Below are 27,974 nucleotides of genomic sequence, written 5' to 3' on the forward strand. Positions count from 1 at the left end.
TCATAAGAAACTTTATCTTTTTTGAAGAAAAATTCTTAAGGTAATGTCTCTGTTTATCGTTAAGATATGCACCCAATATATCAAAAGAAAATTTATCTTTTTGAAAAAAAGTGAATTCCTAAGTTAAAGTCTTGAATTTATTATTATCTTGCAGTGTAAAGCTTTATTTCTTCCCAACACTGATTCTCACATGCGAGTATTGGCCGTGCTTAACATCGTCTTTAATGCTTTAACCACGTTTCTGTTTTACTGTATTTTTACGTTGTTGGTCATCGTTTCTAGTATTTATACCGTGTCTCTTTATCTACGGTCATTTAAAAAGTTGAATTTGAAATTTAAATTATCAAAATCCACTGTTATTNTACCAACTCAGCTCTGCATAAAATATGTTGTCAAACATAGAATTAATACAACACTAACATATCCGATTCAATTCGCCTCTAACAGCATTCGTTGTTGGACTCTTTTCAAAAGGCTGGGGTCGGCAACGGATACTGACACAACTCTCTCACCACACTCTCCTATAACTCTAACTCGCCCTGACGCCTCACTCTTTTGCTCCTGCTCACAACTTTCTTGTTGCTGCTTCTTGATTTCTTTCAGCTGTGTTGACAGCGCCTGAAAATTATATTTAGCTATTTAGAAATGAAAACAGGATAAGTTAAATATCAATAGCTACGAACAATGTTTGCAGTCCTTTAAAACCCATTATCCAAAAGTATGATAATAATTAGAAACGTAAATTACTCTGCTAGCAGTTAGATGTGAAAACTTGGATTACATTCGTATCCTAGCAGTTATATTGAAAACCTCTACTACATACATATTTAAATCACTAGAAAATTTATTGAGACAGTAGCTTTCATTAATTACTTCGAGAAACTTCGAACTTTGCTTGAAATTCATGTATTTTAATTACAACATTAATTCATCAGTAGGTTCGTTCGTAACATTAATTCATCAGTAGGTTCGTTCGTAACATTAATTACTCACGTGATACGTTTTCTCTCTCCGTTCTACAAGATCTGCAATAAAACGTTCTACGCGGATCTTGCGAGCTTTGGTCCCATCACAACCGCACTCCTAAGGTACAAAAAATGTATCACTCAACAGAATTGGAGCATTAAGCATTTAATCTCAATAATAGCAATTTCTAATTCAAATTTAAATCTATGATGTTGGAATTTAATTTTTATGAATCATCTTGGATTTAATCGAGGTCCACCTTCGATGAAGTTGTTATGAATAATATGAAGACACAGACCATGTTTAAGAAGTATGCACCCAGCAGTTAGATTTCTCTATATTACGATGTGTTAACTCAGACACTTACGGGATCGTCGAGAGAGCAAGCTTGATCAGCTTCGAGCTCGTAGCGGTCATAGAGGAGCTTGGCTTGCTTGCGTGCCGCGACGACCGTGTGGTGGTGCCGCTGGTAGTGGAACACTGCACCCAGCACATGCCATATGCTCAATTCTGGCCATAAAACCTGCAAATGTTTGCCACACAAGTTAGGAATTATTTCAACAAAATCAATTCGATCAAATTAATATAACATAAAAACAACAGTAGTTTATAAAAATTTCAAAGTCATGGTATAACATGCCAAATGGTTGAAATATCAGGAAGTGAAGGAAATTTTAACACATGTCAATACAATTCATAACTTATTTAGCTCTATATCATTAAGTAATTATCAATTCTTTCATAAGATCTGAAAAAATCATTCGTTCAAAATATGATAGAAATTATGAGCTTATCTAAACACAAGTTAAATGGATAACAAGTTGAGAGTCCTATCCAAAAAGTGATCAGTTTATATAGTTCCAGTTATTTCGACATAATTTTTACAAACCTTAGTGAAAAAAAGGCATGAAAATTGTGATTGCCATAGTAGAAAGTCAGAGAGTCTGGTTTCTCCGGAAGTTCTGATGACCAGGTCGGGGTGGCAGGACTGAGCTGTGTAGAGACACTGCTCCAGGAGCCGTGGAGTGATATCCGTCTCTTGCAAGCGGCCTTCGGATATTGCGATAGCACATTCTCGTACAGCTGCAGTTATTTCATCACGGGATGTATATGCTAGAGCAAGATTTAAAAAACATTTGGTGTTATTTCTGGTCATAAGTACAACTTCAGCAGTCTGAGCTCGAAGATATGTAGGTAGGAGATCAAGGTTTCCAATAATACGAATACAAACACCATGTTTGGCCAAATTTTCTCCCTCGTTGAGTACCTCTTCAAACTTGTTACTGGCCAGAGATAACAATCCCTCCACTTCTTCTTTAGATCTCTTGAAATTTTCAATACTGAGTGCATAAGAAGTTACCTCAGTAATCCCTAAATCCCTGCACCAGGCTAAAACATAGGTAAGGGTTTTGAAGCCAGCAATGTGGCCATGGAAGGTCTCTTGTTCATGCAGTTTGGCATATCTACGGTTTCCATCCATGATGAGAGCCAAATGTTTTGGAATAGGACCAACCTTCAGCACTTGAAGTGCCAGCCATTCTGGCCAACTACGCTTTTCTGTGACCAGCCAAGAACTCATCTGCAATGGATGAGATGAAGTAAGAGTGAAAGAATGTCTCCCACAACTTTATAAGTGTGAAAAATTCAAAATAAAAGTTCTCAACAACATTCTACATTATTTTTTTCTCAAATACAAAGTAATAGTGAAGTAATACTGAGATAGATCTTAATAACTCAAAATTACCATTAGACTCAAACTCTAAATAAGGTAGACCTTGAACAAACTTGCTTCAATTTTGGTTTTGAAAAATGCACCTGATGTGTAGTCTCATAAATATTACAACCCACAATGATGTCAGTCACCACACAGCAGATCCTGCACTCAATTTGTTGCTCATCAATGAATACTTGGTAATTTTAGTCAAAACCACACTTAGTGGCAATGAAATGACACAAAAAATATGCTGCAGTTTGATCTTGCTAGGATGGTGTGGTTCAGTTTTTTTTTTTTAAATTGATCAATTCATGGACTGTGGAAACTCAAGTGGCTCTGACAATTTGACATCAGATCCTCTAAATTGCTTTGCATTAATTCAGATCATATTACAATGATATTAAATTAAAGAAATAACCACTGGATATCTCTTTCATATCCATGTCCTCTTGGTCATTTATACAAATTTTTCTACATTTTTGACAGCCGAGTCATTCAATCACATAATTGAAAGAAAAACTAGGCAAAGGTACAAATAAAGTATTTTATGTTAGTCCCATATAAACTATGTATTCAACTCAATTGCCCAGCCTTCAATGAAACAAGCACCCCAACTTTAATAATATGCATTTAAAAATAATTTATAAAGACAACACTTCTCAAGAGGCCAGTGTCTCCGATGTTACCAATTACAATGAATTTCTATTTTATTTTTAAATATTAAAAAAAGTACTTTTAAATTTATTTTTAATATTAAAAAAATTTCCCAATTTTTTTACATTATTTATTCTATCAATTGATTCAAGCATTGTCTCTACTTTACACAAGTGTGCAAAATAACAGATAGATTGGACAGGTAGAACTTTAGAAGTGTGTTAAATATCGATGATAAGATTTGTAGGAGACAAGCAAGAAGTGAAGTAAAAGAGAAGTGTTGTAAAAATAGGCAAAAGCTGTTCACAAAAGAGACAAAAATGCCCTTGCACTAGTTGCACAGCTTGCACTGTGCATGTAGACAATTTCACCTAATTTAATCAACTTAATGGCCTTAGTCCAATTTATTTCTCTGGAAACTGAAAAAAGCAGTACATTTTGCTGCAAATTATTGAAAATCATGCCAGAAACAAGCATTTTTACCCCTAATTTCTATTTCATTATTACAATTTACAACACTCCTCTGTAACTCCATTTCTTGTAGTTTGTTTTTTGTCTGCTATAAATCTTATAATCAATATTTAACACACTTCTTCCTGTCCAGTTGTTATGGGCTGTCACTCTTACTGCTGGAGAGTGGTGGTAACCTTGATCCCACTTGGGGAAGTAACGCTCTCCCAGTTCCGAGTTAATGTAGAGTTGTTTTTAGAATCTTGAAATTCATGGTAAACATCAATATTTGTGTTATCAGTGCTCTCCATCTCATTCTCTTTGCCTTTTTGCAGACCATTATTTTATGTCAGTGGTGATTGATTAAAATTTCAAATCTCCTATCCGCCATTATATCATACACACACTACTGCCTGTGGTTGGTGAGTGGTTGCCAAGATATACCTTTTTAAATCACTGCTCATATTCATTGGTAAAGATTTTAATGTCGTGTTTGTGATAATACTGTTATAGATGAGAAATATATTTATCTGTTAACCTGTTTGATTGTTTATTGTGTATATATGTTTTGAAATTTGTATTGATGTGTTTATTAATAGCTGTGTTAGGTGTGATAGTGTTGATATTTTACAGAGGCATCTTCGAGCACTTTCATGAGCGACCCATGCCCCGTTTGCCTGGTAGCCCGTTTGCCTAGTTGTACGGTTGCCGGTTGTCCGGTTTAGGAGTTATACAGTTATCCAAGTATATGGTTAACGGTTTTCCAGTTACCCAGTTATTTGGCTAGGTTTTTTTATTTAGGGTTCCCTATCTTGTTTAAATTTTAAGTACCTTAATAATTAATGCTTGTATTAGAATTAAATAAAGTTGAACAAAAAGAGAAAAAACACCTGGTGGACAGGGATGGCTATAAGGGGAGTTGGGAGGCCAAGTTTTATTTAACCCTTTAGATTTCAAAGAACCTTGAATACCTTCCCTCACTTGAACAATAAAGTTGACCCATTACACAGTCAACCTGAAATTTTGCACATTTGCATAGAGTCGGAGACAATGCTTGAATCAATTGCCAGAATAAATAATTTTCATTTTAATATTTAAAAATAAAATTAGAAATTCAATGTAGATCTGTTATCTGTAACATCAGAGACACAGGCCTCTTTAAAACTGTTGTTTTTAAAAAATAATTTTTAAATTCATATGAATTTTACTACACTTCATTTCAACTTGCTTTCTTGTTCAAGTTGTTGTCTGTCTGCTACAATCAATCTGAAATTTTTGCACACTTGCACAAAGTTGGGGACAATGCATGATAAAAATAATTTTTTTTAAACAATCTGAAATTTTTGTACACTTGCACAGAGTTGGGGACAATGCATGATAAAAATAATTTTTTTAAAATATTTTATGAATAATTTTATAAATTTACCGTTTTAATATTTGCAAATAAAATAAGAAATTTATTGTACATGTGTACAATGTAACATCTGAGAGACCGGCTTCTTTAGAAGTGTGGTCTTTAACCCTTTAGCTGGCAATATCCAGAAATAAAATTTCAGAAACTAGTTCAAAAAAGTAAGAAGCCTTATATGAAATATTTATTTGTATGTATTTATAAAAATTTTGCATATTGGAGATATACCTAAATTGCTCTTGAAGAATTTATTAAATGCAGTGATTGCAGTCACTACACAAAATATTTTCTTGATAATAAAAATGTAGTTATGCAAATGGAAAAATAATTAACATAAAAACTTACAATAGAGTTTCAATTCAATCAAGTAACCTTAAACAATTAAATACATAGTGATACTTCCAATTTTTAAAGAAAATGCAGAAAGAGCGTCAATTTCATCGTCCCAGTCAAAGTTTTCATTAAAATTCTTATATTTTTATGTTTGGGCATGACGGGTACGTCGGGTAGAGGTGGTGATGCAACAATGGATGCAACAATGGTCAGCTAATTAGCTAATTAGGGATTGACTTAGAAAGCCTCAAACACAAACAGAAAGTCGTGGTGGCTGGTGGATCTCTTTCATTCTTTGTGAGGCAATTTCATTTATCATGTTAGGGTAAACGCGGTATATTCCGACACATTGAGGATGCATTGAGAAATGAAAAACTATAAAAAATAACCTTATGCGTTACTCGAGTTCTGTTTGTTTTACGTGACTCTCAAAACACCTCACTACGCGCCAGCAATGATGAAACGTCACAAAATGTTGCCATATTTATTTAAAAGCCTTTAGAATGCAAACCTATATTTAAAAGTCTCAAACCATAATATTCTTTCTACACAAACAGTTTATTACTATTTGGTAGAGCAAGGTCAACTGTCAACTCACTCGAATTTGACACATTTTTCGATGATCTCATTGGGTGACATGCACCGTCTCTCCTTGGATCTCAACATTTTCCAGCTAGATGGCCCAGACCTAGTGTTTTGGCAGTAGTTTGACGCACTAATGTATGATGTCACTATTTCAACCATCAACAAACGCATGGAACTAAAACAAAGCTTAATTAGTTAATATAAAGGAAAAACTAGAGAGGAGTCGGAATTACCCACGATCAACGATGTCAGAATATACCGCGTTTACCATATTCATGTATGGTAACTTGCCCAAAAAAGGGTTATAGAGAACTTTTTAAACTCATATTCTTATAATTCTGCTTGACATTCCAGATTGGGCAAGGCAGAGTAGGTATGTCAGTCCAACTATGCAGAGTTTGGCAATTGTGTTGCCAAATGCCAAGATACCTACCTACTCTTCTTAGGCAGTAACTGTAAGGCTTAATATATTTCCAGCATTATTGGGGATTCGTTTCCAGAACTACATAACTTTCAATATCTTTTTGCCAAAAATACATGTAAAAAGATAGGTAATATAAGAGAAATGTAGGCAAGACCTTCTGAAGACACAGATTTGATGCTGATGTGTTGTTGCCAAAAATCTTCAGATACTCACGCACTCTTCCCCAGCTGTACCTACTAAGTTAGTAAAGTTACTAACTATAGCCTATAGGCTAGGTTACTGTTGTCACTGATGACTGATAGGCATTATTGGCCTATTAGGGCAACTTCACACCTGTGACATGACATTGGAGAATGACGGCTGCGCACCACTTTTATAATAAACATTAGTCATAGCGTGTATCTGACGTCTAGCTAAATTTTCTACCTTTTAAACCGTGGTGGCACCGTGGCACCAGCCACCAGCAATTGCTTGCGAAACACGTCACCGCGGACGTCGCTTACCTTACGCGTCCGCAGCTGACGTTCAGTGTTGCCAACTTTTTACTCGTCGAGCATACCAGCAGATTGCCTAGCTCAGAATACCATAAATATACCAGAAATTTTATGTTTCCAGAAACATATTAATACCTTCATACTTGATGAAACTATTCGTCAGAAACGTTGATTAGAAAATATAAAGGTTATTTATTATCGTTTTTACAGTGCATATTTCAGGCTTGACGAATTTTTGGTATTTACCATTTGGTATTTGCGTGATGCGTGGGATGATTTTTTGGGAGCCATGGACCGATTCGACACTTCAAAAAACTCGCCTGCGAACTGGCCTGCGCACGTTGGGAGAAAGAACCTAAGAAATAGAAAGCTAGAAAAATGATATTTGTTTTCGCAGCTTATGTTTGGAATTAAATTCAAGCCTTCCAAATCATTTTCTTCATTCTTGTAGTTTGTAGTTATTGTTACGTTGCAAGATTCGTTATTCTAAATATTGCCTACGGAAGTCACTCACGTCTAAGTTTCACATGCATTGCATTTTTTAAATAAAACCTACAAGAGTATGTGGAGCCACGAATCAATTTGATTAGTGTGTTTAACTAGGGATAAAATTTAACAAGAGTGTGGTAATAGGCAACTGACAATCTGCTTTCAAATCCACCAAACAGAAACGCATGAGCTCGCGTCGCAGAGCTCGTTTCGACAACCTTATTCGTCAAAGAGCATATAATCACTGATCAGTAAGCAATCATGAATCATCACTCTCGTGCACTTGCTGTACTGAGCACTTTTGTTAAATGTTAACATTTAGATTGAAGTTATTTCATCAAGCGGTAATCTCGCGATTCCAAAAATGGCGGGAAAGCTCTAGTCACGCCGTTCGAATAATCTATATATTCCACGTTCACGCTGGGGGAAGTTCTAACATCAGAGGCGAAAATTAATTCAGTTAATTACCAATAAGTCGGAAAATACCATAAATATACCAGATTCAGGCCATATTACCAGATCAAAAACATCAATACCAGATATTGTCTGAAAATACCAGTTGGCAACGCTGCTGACGTTAAACGTGACCCCGCAATCCTACGGTCACTCCAAAGTATAAGATGGAATTTATCTCGGAACATTAATAAAAGTGATTTTGCCGTGCGTGTTCGGATCGTACCATATAGGATATGCCAGAACATAGAAGTCACTGTGTCGTACAATAAAAAACAATGCGTTGAAAAACAACTGTTGGGCCAAATAAGCTTGAATCCTATCCTTGATTGCTTTCCCGGGTTTAATAGCTTACTAAATTACTATCAGCGAATTGTCAAGTTAGCGACAAAGCACATCATTGTTCACATTATGGCGAAGAAACGAGGAAGCAAGTACTACCAGAAGTGTGGTTATACCATCACAGACATCCTGGATTTGTTGGTGGGAAAGTAAATTTGAACAAACAATTATGTTCAGGATTCTGAAATTGAAAGAAATTCTGAACAGACTGGAGAGCCAGTGAATAAGCCGTCACCCAAAGATAATTATGAAAGAATTTTTGTATGGAGTTCATGTAGTGAAAGGTGCGTAAGCGGTAAAAAATTACATTTATCTACAATTACATAAGCCTTAGCGTATCACAGCCGTGCCTATATTACGTAGACAGAAACATGTACGTAAAAAATTGAGCGCATTTAGTACCAAAATATTACCGTTACACGAGTCGGAGACTTCTTTTACTCTAAGGAAATACTAATCACTCTTATGTTCAAAAAACTGCTAATTTAATTAAATTCAAGAGTGAAATCAAACACCACAGCACTGATGCACAAGCGCCCGACTACGAGACAATGAAACGATGGGAAAATTTCAAGTTGGTAGCAACCAGGAACGGAATACCAGAAAAGCGAAACTAAACTGGATACCACAAAAACAATTTACTTGCGAGTAAATTTCTACTGGTTCTTGTTAAGCAACCATTCAAATGACTCGGTATAAAACACGCATCAAGACGCTGAGAACAAGAAGACATCATATAGCGGAGTGTGCGCCATTACCTGCTTGTATCATTTTGTACCGCCAAGAAGGTAATATTTTGTACGATCCCAACAGGACATGAACATTAGCCCTCATCATTGATCATTACATGTTAAAAACATGTCACTGCGACGTTATCAAGGTCAAAGCAGAGAGAACAAGAATTTTTCTCAAATTAGACTTGTTTCTCATCATTTTAGTCTCCGCTAAAAGATATCGTAGAAAGACCAGTCGACTTTACGTAATACTGGCAATTCTGCTCACTTCAATGTTACGCTATACAAAAGTTAACTAAAAACTAAGACCGAACTAAGGTCAAACTTTGTACTATGCAAATAAAATAAATAGAAATACATTGATGCACATCACAAAATAATAATACCTTAAACACTAAGAATCAAAAGCCGTACTGAATTAAAACAATTCAGAGCATTGATACACAATGTAGTTTATTCCTGAACAATTAGAACAATTTTACAACAGCGCGCTTGAAGCAGACCGCATTGTTCTTCCGTACAACATCGCGTGGACTGTGGACATTCTTTCTGGAAGGAAGCCGAAGAAACAAAATCATTTCCCCGGTCGGGAAACGCAGATAGAGAGGGCATTGGAAACCAAAGTTACAAAAACGTAAACGATCTCGTTGCTCTCAAAGAAAACTCTTTTGTAGATTTCAAATATTACATTTGCAATTACATCAAGTAGCAATCTTATTGTTACAGCTAAAGCATACTTTAATGGACTGACAATAGCATATGATTGTATGCTAATAACCGAAATTATGTCCATTCTCAAATTATACAAAAGCACACCCGCCCTCCTAGTAACATATAAGCATAAGGTTGTAAGCCACAGTATTATGCATCAACAATCAATTATGTCAATGGGATCATAATGCCGAAAACATAAGCAAGAAAAAAAATATATAACGTCCAGCACAACAAGAAATGCGCCTGAACACAAAAACTCTGACAACACTATGCACCGGTGATCATAACAAACACTAAATCGACCTCACAACCCTTGGCAAGTATAAGGCTAGAATGGTAAAACACGAAAATATCTCGAAACTAGTGTCCGTGCTTTCATTGCTCAAATAAAGTCCTTCATCATTGTGTTGGCTCGCCTTACTCGGCCGCGACTACTAACATTGAGATCATCGAACTCGTCGTAAAAATCATCTGTTTCATCGTAACGAACTTTGCGCTGCCCACGACTGCTCTTCCGCACCTCTTCTGCCTGACAGGCATCAATGGCACGTCTGAAGCCTGCCGTACTGGCCCCCCGACGACCTCCTCGCCCTCCTCTTTTCTTTGCTGGGCCAGCACCGCGTCCTCTAGGAGAGTAACCTTCACTGTTGTCATCGTCGCTGTTGAAGGACACTGTCCCGATAACTTCCTCTCCATCCATAACTTCGTCACCGCTCTCGTAGTCACATGGCTCATCGTCATCTGCAAGCCACGACGCCTTCCGTTTCAATGATGAAGGTTCTTTACGGGTTTTGTGTTTTCCAGCCTTAGATTTTCCCCCGCGCTTATTCTTCGATGTTTGACCGGGTTTGAACTTGAGGGGTAATTTCTTCCCAGCACCCGCGCTGCTTTTCAATACACCTTTGGAGCGTTTGTGGTGCTGATCTTTTTTTAATTTCTTTTTTTGATTCCCGGACATTATTTCGTCACTTTCTTCCGACTGGTCTTCGTCCGACGATGTTGAAGAAGATGAAGATGATGACGATGACGAAGATAGTGAATTACTTTCGTCGGACCTTTCCTTGTGATGCACAGAATCATCCACTACGAAGTCTTCGTCGTCAACGACGTCGTCTCCGTCGAGTACAGTTCGGCGCGACTTACGAACACGCGGCAATTTTTTTCTCACTAGTTTCTTAGATTTATTTTCGACTTCCTCCTCCGAATATTCTTCACTAGACTGAAAATCGTTTGCGTCGCACTCAAACTCGCTGTCCTCCTTCTGCTTCTTCTTACCGAAAGCGGACAAGAGACTGCCTTCATATATCGGCATCTTCCTACCAATATTTGGAATCACTTTCTTTTTGTTCAACTTTCTACCGTTTTCTAGCGGAGTTTTTGACTTCTGGCTCGCACCACGATGATCAGAATCTGAACTTTCTGAAGAAACCGATTTAATATTTAGTTTTCTTCTTTTTTTAGGTCTCCGACTAACATCATCTGAAGTAGACTCGGCTTCTTTAGTTGCATTATCAGCTGCCTCGTCTTCCGATTCTTCGGCACTGTTTTCAACACTTTCCCCACGAGCCTCTCCAGGTGGTGATCTCGCACTATTTCGCTCTGTTTCGTCGTCACTGCTCTCAACAGCCAGTTTACGTTTGACACTCGTGCCTGACGCAGATTCATTCTGCTCACTGCCATCGTCGGCGTCTTTTTTATCCCAGACGTCGTCTGAGCCACTAACATTATCTTCATTATTATCAGCAGCATTCAACACGTCTTCCGAAGTCCCAACATCTGCCTGATCGCTCTCTTGAGGTAAACTTAGCTTAAGGACAACTCTTTTAGTAGACCCAACACCGCCAGTCTTACCTTTAGCAGACTTGGAAGCATTCGAATTATTTAGTGTAGCAGTGTGTAACGATGACGGTGCACCATATTCATCATCCTGCGCAGAGTCTGAATCTTCTTGGTATTGAACAGTTATACGAGGACGAACACCAACACTACTAGTGCTGCTCTCACTTGCTTGAGCTTTTGAAGACCCAGCCAAAGCTTTTCTCCGCCCACGACCCCCACTTCCTTCCATCACTCGTTTCTTAACGGGGGAATAGTCTTCATCTGAATCATCGGAGCTTTGCAGTCTCTTCAACTTGGCAACTCTTTTAGATCTTCTAGCACCTAAAGAATCTTCTCCTTCGTGAGAATCGTCATCCTCTTCCGGAGTTTTGTTAATTCTTACTTGTCTGTCTTCCGGGACTGCAGCCTCGTCATTCTCCACATCCTCATTGTCTGAGTCATGCTCCCCACTGTCACTCTCAAGTCGAGACGGTCTAAACTGAAACTCCTGATGATTCGTGAGACGTCGTAACCTCACCGACGCTGACGTTAGATTGCTAAGCGAAACTCCTCGTCCGATTCCCGGCGTTGATCGTAAAGTGTGACCACGAGTTGACGACGTGACTGACGATGATGGTCTAGTTTCTGCGGATGTTGAGGTAGCCGCGGAGGCGGACTTCGCTTTGCGGGTTGACGGGCCAGATTTAGACAGTCGCTTGCTGTTCTTCTTCAGAGCTTTCTCTTGAGCTGAAACAAGGAAAATGGTAGATTTTCATTAGATGATAAACAAATAGTACAGTGTATGACTTCAAACGACATTACTTGCTACTGATTGTTCAGTGAATCATCAAATATTCACGATAACAAACCTTGATAGTTCGCGAAGACACTTCTCATCTTGTCATCAAAAAACGCCTCCAAGCGGACGGTCATTGAATAAATCTGCGAAAAAAAGCATAAGAGAATTAAAGAATATCTGAGGCACCTGGTATTATTTTTCCCAATACGCAACCCCATCCTGTTTAATAATTCTAAATGAACCTTCCAATATTACCTCATAAATTACAATAAAATATATGTTAATAAAAATTAATCGCGTCGAGCATCAAAACAAAGATCCGATAACCGTCACTACAATCGTCATCTTTCGGACTTCAACAATTTCTCGATACTAGAATAATTCAAAAAATTGTGAATAAGTTGTACTACAAAGTTAACCCATTACCTTAGACTTTTTGTTTGTGTTGTAACTTTTGCTGTTACAGAAAATAAGTCTAACATCGGCCGCGAATTCGTGGGGAGACTCATAGGACTGCGTCGCTAGCTCCTCCCGCACGGTCGTGAGGTCCATGGGTACTTCAATGACTCGGTCGTAGTCTGGGTATTGTTCCAAGTCAACGGGATACCTGAAGAGCAGCATCGCATTGTAAACAAAATGTGTGATCATTTTGTAGTTCGATCTTTGATTATGTAAAATGACATAAATTACCAGATAACTTTTGGAGCATCTCACTTGAGGACGAGGAATCCACAGAGATAATCAAATGCATCTTTCAGTGCCACACTTATTAACTTCAAGACAACTCTGCTGCTATCATGCTCAGCGCATCAAACATTAACCATAACTGCCACTCAATTATTCGACTTTAAATCCCTTTTGTGTAGTCGTTGGAAACCTGCGTTGATTAAGTTCTACTTAAAAATTAAGATCACGAGCAAAGAGGCTCACCTAAAGGGCATGCTATCTTCGCGTTCAAAGACGGCACGAAGAACCTCCCGGCACTGCTGCTGCCACGTGCTGCCCGGGGTACTTGTAGCTCTTCGGCGGCCACGTCCCCTGCCTGTTCAGCCATCACAGATTAGTATAGTTCTCATTAGATTCAATATCAAAGACGTGTTATTACTTCCTACAGGTGGTCCGCTCCAAATTCTCGATATTATCGATCAGAGTAACAACTTCCCATTGCGTCGATTCTGTTCAGAATACAAAACGTGTGCTTGAGTACTGTCGACTATCAGGATCTCATTAATATTGTGTATTTAACTCCAGCCGCCCAGAAAAATCATTTGCGATTATCGAAACAATACTTACAACAGAATTAAAATATTGCGATCATTCGCGATTAGAAATGTTCTTAGATAAAAAAGAAAGATATCCTGGTATGAAAGAAATATATTTCAATGGTTATTACGAATTTTCAACTAATCAATGGTCTCGATTTTTAATGGTCTGAATTTTCAACTAATAGCGCACCAGGACCGGCAGTAGACGTGGATGCCCCAGAAGGTCCAGGAGCGTCCAAGTCGGAGGCGTTGGGGGAGTGGTAGGTCTTGGCGATCTCGTGGTAACGCGCCGTGGGGTCGCGACACAGTGGGTTCCTGCAGTCAAAATAATCATGCTAATCATGGCATCCTTTAAGTGTCAATACTACGATCATCAATAAGGGAAAAGATAACAAATTTTAATTCATGCATTACCCTTATGAGTATTAAATTAGTGGAAACCCCGTACATCGTCAAGTTTACAATGCCCATACAATCGGGAATATCTCGAACGTTGAACAACATAAGTTAATTCAATGAGCAGTCTTGCGAACTCAATATGTCAAATTATCTGGTGCCAGATTACTTAACTAATGTTTTCCAACTAGCGAAATGCACTGAAGTATTCAAAGAGATTTAATAAATAAACTAAAACCGTTTCAAAATCAGGAAAATCATGATGTAATGCCTCGATAGAACATTTATGCATTATAAATTAGATCAGAAATACCAGGAGAATTATTTTGCTAAACTTATAAGTTAAGCAGGAAAATTTTCAGTGAATCGTTCACGCTCACAGCCATCATTAGAACTCACTTGATGAGGTCGAGGCAGAGTTCAGTAACAATCCTAGCTTGTCTGACGATGTTGCTGCCGCGCTGGTTGAACTTCTCGGCGTTAGTCGCTATGTAGCGAACGTCGAATTGTACTGCGTTCAGCCGCCGGTAAAATCCGTTCTCCAAACGACTCTGATAATTAAATGTAAAAGAATATAAGACCATTGATAACAAGTTTTACTAGATCTCTACTCACATGCTACTAAGATCAACGAGCAATATACTTCAAAACATTTAATAATAATCTTGGTGTCCTTGGAGAGCAAGTAAAGACCGCAGAAAAATTAAAAAGATTATAGAGCGATTAGAAAAATCCAGTAAAGCTTTTAGAAAATTCTCATTCGTACAAGTTTGGCACAATATTCACCTTGATAGTGGAGAGATCCATGGGGTACTCGACGATCATGGCATAGTTGGGGTAGACGCTGAGGTCAACGGGCGCCAGGAAGGGCTCGGCCACAGAGAGACTCATGACGAGACCCAGACCGTGGGCCAGTCTGCTGCACTCGTCAGCGCCGTCGCGGCCCTCAGGCCAATCCTCACACGTCCATTTGTAGCGAAGTCGCTCTAGCTCCTCAGCACTCACGTTTATCCCAGCTCCACTTTCGTCTGCATTGGCTGCAAGAGATAATAATGAATCAATTTTACATCTAGGAGCACATTAAATATCATATTCAGGTACGTTAAAAAACTTGAATTCTTCTATGGAATGTGCTTCATATACTTGACACTACCAAGCCAAAACAAGTATATTCATATAACATGAACTAACCGACATCACCGATGGGTTCCATGTCCCAGGGACTGAGTTTCTCCGTCTCCCCGTTGTCCCAGGTGACGAAATAACACATGAACAGCGACTCAGGGCACTCCTCGCTGGAGAGCTCACGTCGTGTCACGGTGCCCAGCCACCAAGCGTCGTCTATGATACACCGGAATCTGTCCCCTGTACATCAAACATAATGTTGACTAAAGCGCTCACAAGCTGAAGTAAAGACAAAATATGTATAAAATTCAGAATAAAACTTGCAAATTATTAANAAACCCCATAAAGAGCCTTTCGAAAATAACGTCAAACGAAAAAGGATAATTTTTTCAACAGTTGAAGAACGGTTTATTTATGAAAATACTCATGTGACACGTGCAAAAAAACTTGTCACCTTTAACCCTTCATCGGGCGGACATACATATATATACACAGAAACAATCAACAATATATGGTAACTTACCCACCAAAGGGCTCAAGACTTATGCCTCAGAATGACTCACCAACTTGCCAGTTTCTGGCAGCTGAAACATCATGCATTTGTTTGAGCACGAGGAAGTCTAGCACGTCAGGGATGTCGTGATACTTGAGCGTGAACGTGTCCGTTGAGATGCGGTTAGTGTTAGCGTTCAGGATGGCGAGCTTGAGGCAGCACAGCCGGGGAGGACGGATCTCGTATTTGATGCCAATTATTTTAACATACTCGCACTCCTGGGAAATTGATAAGAAGTAAACTGTTACTAGAGTAGTTAAAATAAATAAAGAATATCAAATACAAAAATTTCGTAATATGGTCTGGGCAAAGGGAGAATCGTGTTTTCTCTTTTGATGTTGCAAGAATTTATTTACAATGAATTCCTCTTTGTAAAAGATCGCCCTTTCCTCTTAATAAAAGATGACACACACTAAGAGGCAGGAGTAATTTCCTATTGAGAGAGTATACAAAAAACTTTTCTTGCAGCTCAAGCAAAGAATGCAGAAAACAACGGAAAAGTTAATAATTACAGAACCAAACTCACGAGGAAAGTACAGAGGACAAGGTCAGCTTACCAACGGAATCTTAATGAAGAAAAAAGCAGTTGAATGAGGAACAAGCCAAGCTAAACTTGGATGTTATATAACTAAAAACCACAAGCTAACGAAAAATGTAGAATGAAACTATAAGTAGGATGAAACTATAAGTAAAATGGAACTATAAGTAGGATGAAACTATAAGTAAAATGGAACTATAAGTAGGATGAAACTATAAGTAAAATGGAACTATAAGTTGACCACTATGGTAAGAAATTACTCTTCAATACAAGTCCATTTCTAAAAATTCCATTAGGACGCCATGTACCTTTATATTAGAGTTAGGTTTATTCCAAGGCAATGACTTTGTATCCAGATTGTATAGTTTCCTCTTGGCGACGGCGTGAGCATAAGCCATGTGGCCCTGCATGAAGTACATGAGCTCGTCGCCCATCTGGGGGAAGTACGGCGCTCGTTTAGGCTGCGTCTCCGTGAGCCACTCAGGAGGACGGTATGCTTCAGGAATCTCGCCAGGTTCAGAGTCGCTCGACTCATTCAAGTTGTCAACTCGGCCACGAACTTCCTGAAATTTAGAAGAAATTTAAACTTTAAAAGTGAACAAATCCAAGATGAAGATGATAAAAGTGAGATTGCATGAAGAAGTTTTGATGTCTCCACAGAGCTGTAGCATGATCAGCAAAAGTTACGGAAATTAACGATACACCCCATAAAAAACAATATGGTTTTAACATAAAATTCACGCAAGTTTAGAAAAAAAAGTCAAGCCCCATGAAAACACGACTATCTTTTTTAGTTTTCACTCGAAAAAGTACTTCTTAATCGTAATTTTGTCCGTAGCCCTTGCCCTCACACTAAACATTGGTCCTCATTTCTGTTATCCTCGTAAATACGCGCACACTTGGACGCTTTGCTCTCACAACGAGCAGCACGACTGGTAATTATACTAAAACGTAGGATGGACACACATGCACGGTTAATATGCAATTATGCAGCACGATATTATCAAAAAAATGTTTCATTCATACTGCAGTCAAGTGAAGAGGAACTGCAATTGATGTTTTATTCTCTTATTTTAATTGTCTTTATTATAGAAAAAAGAATGTGATATCAACTCTACCCAATAATAACCATTATTGATGCTATAAAGCCAAGATTATGTAAATATTATAATGAAAAATTAAGTTCGCTATAAAAGTATATAAACAAAGAAATATTCGTTTCCACAAAAAACTTAAAAAAATTGGTTACTTCCAATTTTTGGGGTATCGTTACAGGGAACCTGAAAAAGCGAATATTTTTTTCCTCTTGAAGATACAGTGCCCATTGGAAAGTAAGTGAAGGAGATGAAAAACCCATATTTGAATAATGAAAATCCGTAAATTACCCTGCGTTGACGAGCCGGAGTTGGTAGCTGAGGCTCTTCCTCATCACTGCTGCTGCTGCCGCCCAGTGCTTCGGCTTGATCACTTTCCAGGTACCTGGGATTCCGCCTTCTTTCCCTTTTACTGATGCGCGTTTGTTGTTCAGACGACGTGTTCACTTGATCCTCGTCTTCGTCATTGTCGTCAGAGGCAGCGTTCCGCGCGTGACGCAGCTTACGGCGCGACGAGGGACTCTTCTTCTGACGATGAGCAGTGCGCTTTGGAGGCTCAAGATTCACGCCCTGCTCTGCGGTCCAGTCTGAGTAATCACTGGACTCCCCAGAGCTGCTGGAGTTAGAAGAACTCGAGAGATCCGATTCTTCTGAGTTACTTGAGTCGTGTGATGCTACTGCATTAGGGTCTTCATAATCGAGGGAGTAACGGCCTCTGCCCACCTCTCTGTTGGCCCGGGTCGCGTAGGACGATCTGCCCCCATCTGCGGTGTTCCTGGATCTCGCTGTGGTACCTCTGGCCGGTCTCGAGCCTCTTGCAGAAGACGAATTAGAACTTCGAGCTACGGACGGAGGAGTGAGGTTTTCGTGTCGTTGCTGCTGTTGACGCCGCTGTTGCTGACGTCTCATTCTGGCAGATCTTGGCGATACATCATCGTTCCTGCCATCAAAACGACCGCTATTGTCGCTGCCGTCCGTCAAAATAGGTGGCTTAGCAGCCTCTCTTAAATAGCACTGCTCCTCTTGGTCAGCACGGTGGACACGGCGTTCCCTGGACACGCGGAGGACGGACGGGGAGAGGGGACGCACCAAGACCCGGCGGGGTGTCCAATTTACTTCTAAAGACTCCCTCTGCCAGTCACCGGTGCTGTGTCGAACCCCCTCAACGTCTCCTACCAAGCGAGCTCCTCCCCTGCTGGCTCCTGGTGACGCCGCCACATTACTGGCCACAGCAGCATAGGAGTGTTCTGCTCCAGAGCTGATGCGATGGCGTTCATGAAGTGCATCAGAGTGACTCGTCCTTCGATCGCTGTGAGAATTAATACCCGATGGTCCAGGAAGATTAGGGTTCGCTGAACTTGAACTAGAAAGACGACGATGTGGTGCATCTCCATCAGCCGATGTGCTGAGGCGACGTTCGTTGGATAACGATGCTCCAATTGGACTAAGTCGAGGTAATGAAGTAGAGGGGCCCGCATCAGAGCTGGATGACGGGCCATTAGCAGCACTCGATGATCTAGGCACCATAAGAGGTGAAATTATGGGAGGAGGAACTCTTGAGTCGCCTGCTGAAGTGCCAGGTAAACCGAAGGTAAAGTTAGTCGAGCTGGACGGTCTCGGAGTTATTGGAGAGGGAGATACTAAGGGGAGGCCAGATGATAAGGATTCTGTTTGCAGCTGATCATCAGGACCAAAATTATCTGTGAAATTAGAAGTAATATGTGACAAAAAGCTCAAACAGAACTGAGGTTATAAATGTATTTTCTTAAATTTTATTTCACACAAGTTTTTCGCTTCTCTCAAAGAATTTAAGGACGGTTAGCCATTCAACAGAGACTGATGGATACCAAATAATGCATTGCTTAACTTTTCATACGTAGCGACCACACACGATACAAAGTAAAGGTCATTCTTACAACTTAATTGACTCCAGCCTTGATGTGATCTCCAGTTATTATTAACACATTTCCCAAGTCATGGATATATTACATTTTTAGTAGGCTATTTTCTTTGCAGAGTGTTTAAATGACGCTGAATGTGGGAATTGAAATAAATCTTTATTTACGTCACTGAGACGGTCAGGCACTTTTTTAAATATGATAAGGAAAGAAACTTAACTATTATTGCACGGAATCTCACCACTTCTGCCAAAAGACAAGTTGATTTGTTCCTGCTGCTCGCGTATGAATCTCTCGATCATCTGGTCTACCAGCAGGGGCCGGTCTTCAGGGGCCGCCACGCTGTCTGGGGATAAGAACCCCGGAGAATCGGACGGTCGGGGTGGAGGAGGAGGAGGAGGGGGCTGAGGACGTGGGGCAGGCAGGGGAGGAGCATCGTCTTCCTCATCGTCGTCAGCACCAGCAGCGCCGTTCAAGTCAGCGTTGGCGTGATTGTGTATGGCGTTGACTGCGTTCAGCTCCGCCACGTCGAACACCTCACGATCACCTGTACACCAAAACAGTGAATAAACTTTAATATTAATTCTGAATAAAACTTATCCCATTGTACTTCTTAGCTGCACAATAATACAATATAAATGTCATCGGCTATTTCATTTCCGTCAGTACGAAAATACTCAGTCAAACATATGAAGAAAAAGAGAAAGAAAATTTTTCTATCAAAGATAACCAGAGTTAATTAGGTGTCCTTTTGCTTTTGATAGATACCACCGATTACGAGAAATCCACAACACGCAGGTCAACATAACAAACTAACAAACTCCTCTAATATTATCAAGTCCAAAACTAAAACGTGATTAGGTCCCAAACCGAGCATTGCTCTCACCATTAGCATTAAATATAACGTTAGGCACAAGCATCGTGTCTTCACAGTTCTCTCTGCCCGGGACGAGCCTCTGAAGGGCTGGAGGGTAAGGGTTGCCGTCGATGTTGACCAGGAAGGGCGGCGGCATGAGGTGGGGCGCCAGCTGCGTCTGTTCGTCAAGAACGTACTGTTGGATGTCACGTACCAGGGGGCGGTAGTCGGTGTGGAAGAACAATTCCTGAGGAACCTGAAACGCAGTAATTTGTTGAGGATAGCAAGAAATTAAAACGCGATAATACAAAGGATGACAGGCCACAAATCGCAAAATTGTTTCAGGATTATTCTAAAATATTGGTCGTTATTTTACGAATCATTACGGTGTAGAAAAGGGAAGTTTGGCATATCGGAATACAGGAGAAATGGAGCAATCTATTTATTTTGCACATACTACTCATGATTTGATGCGCAAAGTTGGCCGAGTTAAAAGCACGCCTCAACAAGGAGGATATGGATACGCATGTTGTTCTTAACATGCGTCATGCGTGATATATTGCGAGGTTGACCAGAGATATTGAGAACAAATAACGCCAGGTCTGACCTTATAGCAGAGCTCGTTGGTGCCCATGCCATAGAGACAAATGTGGCCGTGGCTGTCAGTGGCTGCGACATGCAAGCCATCAGGCGACCACTTGGCATCAAAGAGCGCCCCGTGACCCTGCCCTTCTATGGCGTTCTTGAAGCTACACACCAACGCGCCGCTCCTCAAGTTCCATATCATCAGCTGGCCTGAATAACAAATACATAGGAATTAAATTAACATCGATATTCGAAGCACATTTATGGGTGATGAGCTTCGTTCATCAACTATCCTGAACACATATTTATGTATAGGTGCTACATGTATGGCAAGGGCTCTAGGGCTTTTATGACATAAAAAAAGTGAAACATTATACACCTACTGAAGCGAAAACGTGTTCTGATATTAAGTTAAATAATTCGTTGACTTCGCCAAGAAAGCTTGCATTTGAAACTTTCTAAAATAAACCTACTATCAACCTACATATATCCAAGCAGGTTTCGTTAGCCTAATTTAATTTTTACGGAAAAATAAATACATATGGACCCAGGCGTTGAGATGTGACTCACCGTCGTGTCCAGCAGTGAGCACGGCACTCACCGTCGTGTCCAGCAGTGAGCACGGTACTCACCGTCGTGTCCAGCAGTAAGGACGATACTCACCGTCGTGTCCAGCAGTGAGCACGATACTCACCGTCGTGTCCAGCAGTGAGCACGATACTCACCGTCGTGTCCAGCAGTGAGCACGATGTTCACGTCAGTGGGGTGAGCTTCTACTACGAAGGCGTCGTCCGTGTGGCCGGTCAGGAGCCTGACGAGGCTGCCGCTGGTGCTGTCCCATACACGCACGAGGTGGTCGCTGCTGCACGTCACCACGTACACGTCATCCAGAGACCATCCCACCATCGTCACCAGAACCTGACGGCAATACAGCTACATTAAATATATTATCTATCAATATCGTTACATTAATTCATTATCTATCCCGGCTTTGTTCGCGATACATAATTTCTAAGATCTATCGAACCTGCAAACATATCAGCTATCCAGCAATCAAAATGATTCTCATATATGATGCGAATTAGATAATTAGGTCTAGATTATATCCAAACAGAATAGGTACTATTAGTAATATTAAAAGCGGTGACATCGTGGGTTAGGCCATAAGACCTGTCGCTGATTGTGGACATCACAGAACATTCACAGCGTGTTGTGGTCTCGAACACGCAACTCACTACAAAAATTTCGCTGTATTAAACCGCCCAACCATCTGGCCGATCTTGACCAGAACTATCGCAGGAAGCTGGGAACAAACACACAACTCACTTCTCCAATCCTGGTACTCAGAACTGTAAGCACTGGACCACCCTGCTCTAAATATTGTAAATAAACGCCCAAATAAACCCCATGCATTTACAGCACCAGGCTTCAAACACTCAAGCAAGTTTTTTAAAATCTCTATGTTACAATCGATTTCCCGATAATATTACAATAATTCTCTGTAGGAGCAACAATGGCTTAATACCTACAATAAGTTTGTTTAAATGAAAAATATAAGAGGATTGAAATATTTGTAGCCAACCTTTTTCTGGTCCGCAACCGCGACAGAATTCGATGAGGCGTTGGAGGAGCGGCTGACACCGGCAAAGGCAGCAGGGGTTGAGTTGCTTGCATTGGGAGAGGGAGGGTTTCTGGCGAATTGAAGAAAGCTTTTAAATAATGTAATAATTATAAAATACACTTGATTCAAGTAATTACATACCTACTTGTTCCTATGGAATTTTAAAAATTGGTAAATTAAAAAAAAAGTTTTATAGCAAGCCGCTCAATCTGATGATAAGTTTAACTAAGCACAAAGAAGGAAGAAATAACTATCAGCATTTAAAAAATTAACAAGTTATGCACGGCCAAGACACCACAAGTTACATGTGAAATGCACAATAATTTAACAACGTAAGGTACTTATAGTAAGGTACTTATATAAAGGTTACCATAGCCTGCCGCTTAATATGGTTACCCTGGCTCAGTGATGTTCACATCCAACGTACTTATATAAAGGTTAACATATCCTGCCGCTGAATATGGTTACCCTGGCTCAGTGATGTTCACATCCAACGTACTTATATAAAGTTTAACATATCCTGCCGCTGAATATGGTTACCCTGGCTCAGTGATGTTCACATCCAACGTACTTATATAAAGTTTAACATATCCTGCCGCTTATAAAGGTTAACATATCCTGCCGCTGAATATGGTTACCCTGGCTCGGTGATGTTCATATGAAGCCTGGTGGTGTGCCAGGCTTGGCACTTGTACCGCCAGATGAGCGCCGTGCCGTCACGTGACCCAGAGGCGAAGGCAAGGCCCTCGTGGCACCACTGGATGCTGTCCACACAGTCGCTGTGCTCGGCGCGCTCGATCATCTTCTCGAGCCCGTCGCAGCCGCCAAACCGGTAAACCCTGTTTTGTACGATATACGTACGGTTAAATGACCGTCGAGAATCTCAGTTATCTATGATCAAAAGGCCACTGTAAAGTTGAGAAATGAAAGATAAAATAGCGCCTCGAACTTGAGATATCAATAGGCAAATCATCGTCGCGATGTAGATATATAGGAACAAATGGTTATATTGCGAAGTTGAGATATCTATAGGCAAATCATCGTCGCGATGTAGAGATATATAGGATCAAAAGGTTATCGCGAACTTGAGATATCTATAGGCAAATCATCGTCACGATGTAGATATATAGGAACAAATGGTTATTGTGAACTTGAGATATCTATAGACAAATCATCGTAGCGATGTAGATATATAGGAACAAATGGTTAAAGGCAAATCATCGTCGCGATGTAGAGATATATAGGAACAAATGTTTATATTGCGAAGTTTAGATATCTATAGGCAAATCATCGTCGCGATGTAGATATATAGGAACAAATGGTTATTGTGAACTTGAGATATCTATAGACAAATCATCGTTGCGATGTACAGATATACAGAAACAAAAGGTTATCGCGAACTTGAGATATCTACAGACAAATTATCGTCGCGATGTAGATATACAGAAACAAAAGATTATTGTGAACTTGAGATATCTATCGTAAATTAGCCGTGGTGAAGTTTAGCCGCCGCAGAGTTGCTGAAATAATAGCCGCCGCAGAGTTGCTGCAAGACTCACCTGACGTGATGATCGACGCCACCCAGCGCCAACATCGTGCCTCCCGCGCTGAACGAGCAGCAGATGAGCTGTGCGTGCCCGGGGCGTACGCGTTCGTTGTACTTCAGAGGTTTCCGTCTGGAATACAATCGTTAAAATTACAAATTTCATTGCGGGAGTTACAGTTGGCAGTAAATTGAGAAGATTACGGATGATAGCTACATAATTCGGAATTGAATACCAAAGAAACTTTCAGAGAGAAGCGAATTCATAGATGTGATCGAGTTATGAAAAAATATTAAGAGAAACAGTTTGATAAACTTTTGACGGCATCTGAATAAGAAACCTTATACATCTATTTTTGGTACCGGATATTAATATAAAGAAGATCAGTTGTGGAAAATACAATGAAAACGCCTCAAGTGAAATCATGTATAAGGTTTAAGTAGCAACATAACACATCGAAATACANCTGTCTCTTATACACATCTAGATGTGTATAAGAGACAGGGGCTACGGGGCAACACAAGACTCACGGGGCTACGGGGCAACACAAGACTCACGGGGCTACGGAGCAACACAAGACTCACGGGGCTCACGGGGTGATGGAGCAACACAAGACTCACGGGGCTACGGGGCGATGGAGCACCACAAGACTCACGGGGCTGAGGGTCTGCAGGTTCCAGACGCGAATGGTCTTGTCGCAGCAGCCCGCGGCGACCATTGTGTTCTCAGGATCGATAGCGATGTCGCTTATCTCGCCAGCGGCGCCCCGCAGGGTGGCTAGCAGCCGACCGTCACGCACGCTCCACACCTTCACGAGGGTGTCGTCTGATCCCGTCACGATGTACCTGGTGGGGATAACAAGCGTCATGATACTCTGACATGTAGTTAGCCTGATATCGCGGTTGGAAGAGAGAGTGCAGGATAAAAAACACGATTTACTGGACGAGCATAAGTGAGAAAAAGGTTCTCAAATAACGGCGTGAATGTTAAATGAGAACTTTTTAAAGGAAAGAGATTTAAAATTTCCATCGAAACGCCTGCTCATCAGCGTATGTACGGTGCTAAAATAGGAAGTTACGAGAGATCATAGGGCGTCTTGCTTCAGGCTTTCAAACATTCTAATATAATTATTCAGCTTCTTGGATAGACACTGACATACTATTTGTCTGTATTGCCCTACAAATAATATTAAATCATTTACATCAACGAATAAAGGAATTTGTGATCCCAATTCCTTCAGAGTCAGTCAATCATTTACAATTCATTCAATCAGCCTGTAGTCAAATTTTTACAATTAAATAAAGAGAATCCAGCTCTCTTGGCTCGTCAGTCACCAACCTGCCAGTTCTATCAAAGAGAACGCAGTAAACAGACGAGAGGTGTCCAACAGTGCGTTTGTGGAGCTGCAGGCGGCTGGCGTAGAAAGTATTAGTGAAGAGATGCCGTTTGTTGAGCCTACCCCCCAGGGAGCGCGCCGTTATTATACCGTGCAGGCTGGGACCCAGCACTGGCCTACAGGGCGGGTCGTGGCCCCCCCACCTCAGCGAAGTCAGGATGCGCTCAATGCTGGAGAGAATTTTCGGGGAGTCTGGTGGGAGGAGGTGGAGTAGTCATTAGAAGGCTAACACAGGACGATGAAGAACTAGTGGAGAAGTGGTTAGAAGCCTGACACTGGACGATGAAGAACTAGTGGAGATATCATTAGAAGCTTGACACAGGACGATGAAGAACTAAGATTTGGATGGACTATTAGCAGCCCCATCATCACCTAACAAATCCCAAGTTGTAGCTTCAGTGACATTTGCTCAGTGATGATACACTGTCTGCAATTTGGGTCATGCCTGAGAAAGTAGATATAGATATCCCAAACCATTATTGCAATTAGATATGCATAGGAATTTTTTGCTGACATCATCACTCTGTTTAGTTTTAGTTTATATTCAGACAATTCAATGATATTTTCTATTCTCTATTTCTTAATAAATGGAGGATAATATTTCAATGTTTTCTCTTTGTCTTTCTCTTCTGCTTGGTGAGGTTGAGTTTTTTGTATTTCAATGTAGATAAATGAGCCATAAAAATAAAGAATTTTCTGTTAAAATGAGCTTGATTAGGTCGGGCCTTTAAGAATTCAACACATAGAAAGGAATCATTAAAGAATAAATGTACGAAGACTCACGCAGCGTCCTACGAAGGAGAGAAAGTCTGCTCTTGCTGAGGAAGGAGGGGCGGGAGGGGGTGAGATGGGGGATGGGGAGGAATTTGTCCACCGTAAACCGGAGTTGTGACAGCAGCAGCCCCAGGTGGTCGGGAGTAACATCTGGATGTAGAGCCTCCTGAGGTAACATTAAATATTATTAAAACCATGAACGAGAGAGTTGATCTGAACTTCGATTCAACTGTAGCATTTTTTGTGCTTATTAACTAAAAAAAAGGAGAAGAAGTGTTGCCTAATAAGTTCTTCGAAGCCTACCGTACAGCCTACAGGCGACATTACATATGTTGCCTATATACCGTACAGCCTCTTCAATAGAAGATTGTCACGTAGCATTGACGACCGTTGATGCATAGCGTTGAATGAAAGCATTATAAAGATATTACCAAAATCAACCAATTTAAGCCCAGAACTATTAAAATGGCCGATAAAATTAAAAAAAAAAACAGTTTTAATTGGAAATTAATCTGGGTTGAGTTAGTGTCGCAGATAATCTTGAAAACAAAATCGAAAAACCCGTAAATGCGAACGCTCACATTTCCGAGTATTAATGATGATCATGCTGAAATCTATTGCGAATTATACGTGAATTTAAATAACTAACGTTTATACAAAAATATCAAGCATAGAGCCAAAAATAAGCATTTAGTTGAATAACGTAAATTCGAATACCAATCGTTTCAATGATGATATTAGAAAAAAAACTGAAGTCAGCCATTGTAAAAATCAAGAGATGAGTATGAAAAATATTTATAACCCATGATGTTATTTTCAAATAAAATTGTAAATTATACAACCGTTAGACATACAGTTCACGATTTTCTACTTAGTAGTAGTAGAATCCGTTTTCTGTGGACAACCCCCGAAATTCATAGCAGCGCGCAACAATACCTAAAGAGAGAACCGCAGCTGCTGGCAGCAGTATCAGCCACCCGCCTGGCTTGCTGCTTACAAATGCAAATGGCCATTCGGACGCTCAAACAATTAAACCTCATAAATAAAAAAAAACGAAAAATATAATTCCAAAAATTAATATATATACTTACAAATTCTGCATAACTTCGTTTGTGATGGTCTCCTTGCCAATCCAAACGTTCAGGAATTAACTGAAAAATATATATTTACACATCAATAAAAACAGAATTCATAATAAAAAATACAATTTTCACATTCCACTATTCAAATGAATATATTTTTCACTTTCACACTACGAACCAAATATAAAAAATAAACGTTTCCTAGTACGAAACCAAAGACTAACAAAAAAAAACGTTCATCTCACGTGCAACGAAAACAGCTGAGATCCAAACAAACGTTTACTCACCCCGTGTTCTTGTATTTCTCTCAGCAGGACCTGAAAAACACAACATCAATGATGAAATGTATTTAAAGTATATAATCCACTTTTATTTCCAATATTTTACGCACTACTTACTTCGGAAGATCGCTTGCAGGGACCAGCAGAAAGAAATTTTGCGATGATGAAGTAGAGTTCTGTGGGGAAAAGGCAACGGTTAGCTGGAGCCGCATCACCTTATTTCCTCAAATATTTCACGAAATACCACCATTTACACCCCACCTAAGTCACACGAGCTGTGAAGATTGGTCGAAAAACTAGAAGATGGATGCTCCATCTTTTTCGATATCTTTGTTACAATCAAAATATCTTGAATACTACAAGTTCGTCACTTCAATACACATTTTGTATTTTCTTGCTTGACTCTGTCAGCTCACTGAGCCTCGCAACGCACCCACACCTAACTCTCGCTGCGCCTGTTAAACTAGTACTTTTCCTCGAACGGCGACAAGGCTTTTATAGTGACTTTCTTGTTATTTAATAGTTATCATAATTTTTAACTGAATATTAATCAAATTTTACTAAAATCAAATCCAATTGTAAAATC

General features: G+C 40.0%; 2 protein-coding genes across 3 annotated transcripts; both read right to left on the bottom strand.

Moving 5' to 3' along the window:
• Positions 1–368: 368 nt before the first annotated feature.
• Positions 369–7,084, bottom strand: LOC108665957 (dehydrodolichyl diphosphate synthase complex subunit DHDDS-like). Of its 2 annotated transcripts, none has more exons than XM_018152767.2 (5): positions 7,041–7,084; positions 1,856–2,545; positions 1,334–1,489; positions 994–1,083; positions 369–618 (listed from the first exon to the last, which is right to left on the bottom strand). In XM_018152767.2, the coding sequence occupies exons 2-5, from the start codon at positions 2,543–2,545 to the stop codon at positions 430–432; spliced, it is 1,125 nt and encodes a 374-aa protein (XP_018008256.1). In that variant the 5' UTR covers positions 7,041–7,084; the 3' UTR covers positions 369–429. The 2 variants fall into 2 exon arrangements, with proteins under 2 accessions (XP_018008256.1, XP_018008254.1); XM_018152765.2 differs by lacking the exon at positions 7,041–7,084 and adding an exon at positions 6,964–6,986.
• A 2,205-nt stretch (positions 7,085–9,289) lies between these two features.
• LOC108665958 (bromodomain and WD repeat-containing protein 3) lies at positions 9,290–27,804 on the bottom strand. Its single transcript, XM_018152768.2, has 25 exons — positions 27,650–27,804; positions 27,506–27,564; positions 27,395–27,424; positions 27,117–27,176; positions 26,035–26,191; positions 25,194–25,443; positions 24,476–24,700; positions 23,871–23,987; positions 22,950–23,150; positions 22,273–22,381; positions 21,416–21,608; positions 20,713–20,900; positions 20,136–20,361; positions 19,491–19,796; positions 17,643–19,051; positions 16,566–16,820; positions 15,730–15,937; positions 15,233–15,406; positions 14,828–15,078; positions 14,441–14,592; positions 13,836–13,960; positions 13,311–13,422; positions 12,807–12,987; positions 12,451–12,523; positions 9,290–12,328 (listed from the first exon to the last, which is right to left on the bottom strand). Exons 1-25 carry the CDS (start codon positions 27,702–27,704, stop codon positions 10,146–10,148), a joined length of 7,299 nt encoding a protein of 2,432 aa, XP_018008257.1. The 5' UTR covers positions 27,705–27,804; the 3' UTR covers positions 9,290–10,145.
• Positions 27,805–27,974: the final 170 nt, after the last annotated feature.

Source organism: Hyalella azteca, unplaced genomic scaffold, assembly GCF_000764305.2.
Source record: "Hyalella azteca isolate HAZT.00-mixed unplaced genomic scaffold, Hazt_2.0.2 contig9259, whole genome shotgun sequence".
In the NCBI taxonomy this organism is placed as follows: domain Eukaryota; kingdom Metazoa; phylum Arthropoda; class Malacostraca; order Amphipoda; family Hyalellidae; genus Hyalella; species Hyalella azteca.

Coding starts and splice junctions, on each gene's coding strand:
- LOC108665958 (XM_018152768.2), bottom strand. CDS start 27,704: ATGGAGCATCCATCTTCTAGTTTTTCGACCAATCTTCACAGCTCGTGT. Junction 27,565..27,649: donor TCACAGCTCGTGTGACTTAG/GTGGGGTGTAAA, acceptor TTTTCCCCACAG/AACTCTACTTCATCATCGCA. Junction 12,524..12,806: donor ACACAAACAAAAAGTCTAAG/GTAATGGGTTAA, acceptor TTTTTTTCGCAG/ATTTATTCAATGACCGTCCG.
- LOC108665957 (XM_018152767.2), bottom strand. CDS start 2,545: ATGAGTTCTTGGCTGGTCACAGAAAAGCGTAGTTGGCCAGAATGGCTG. Junction 1,490..1,855: donor CATGCCTTTTTTTCACTAAG/GTTTGTAAAAAT, acceptor AAACATTTGCAG/GTTTTATGGCCAGAATTGAG. Junction 1,084..1,333: donor CTTGCTCTCTCGACGATCCC/GTAAGTGTCTGA, acceptor TTTGTACCTTAG/GAGTGCGGTTGTGATGGGAC.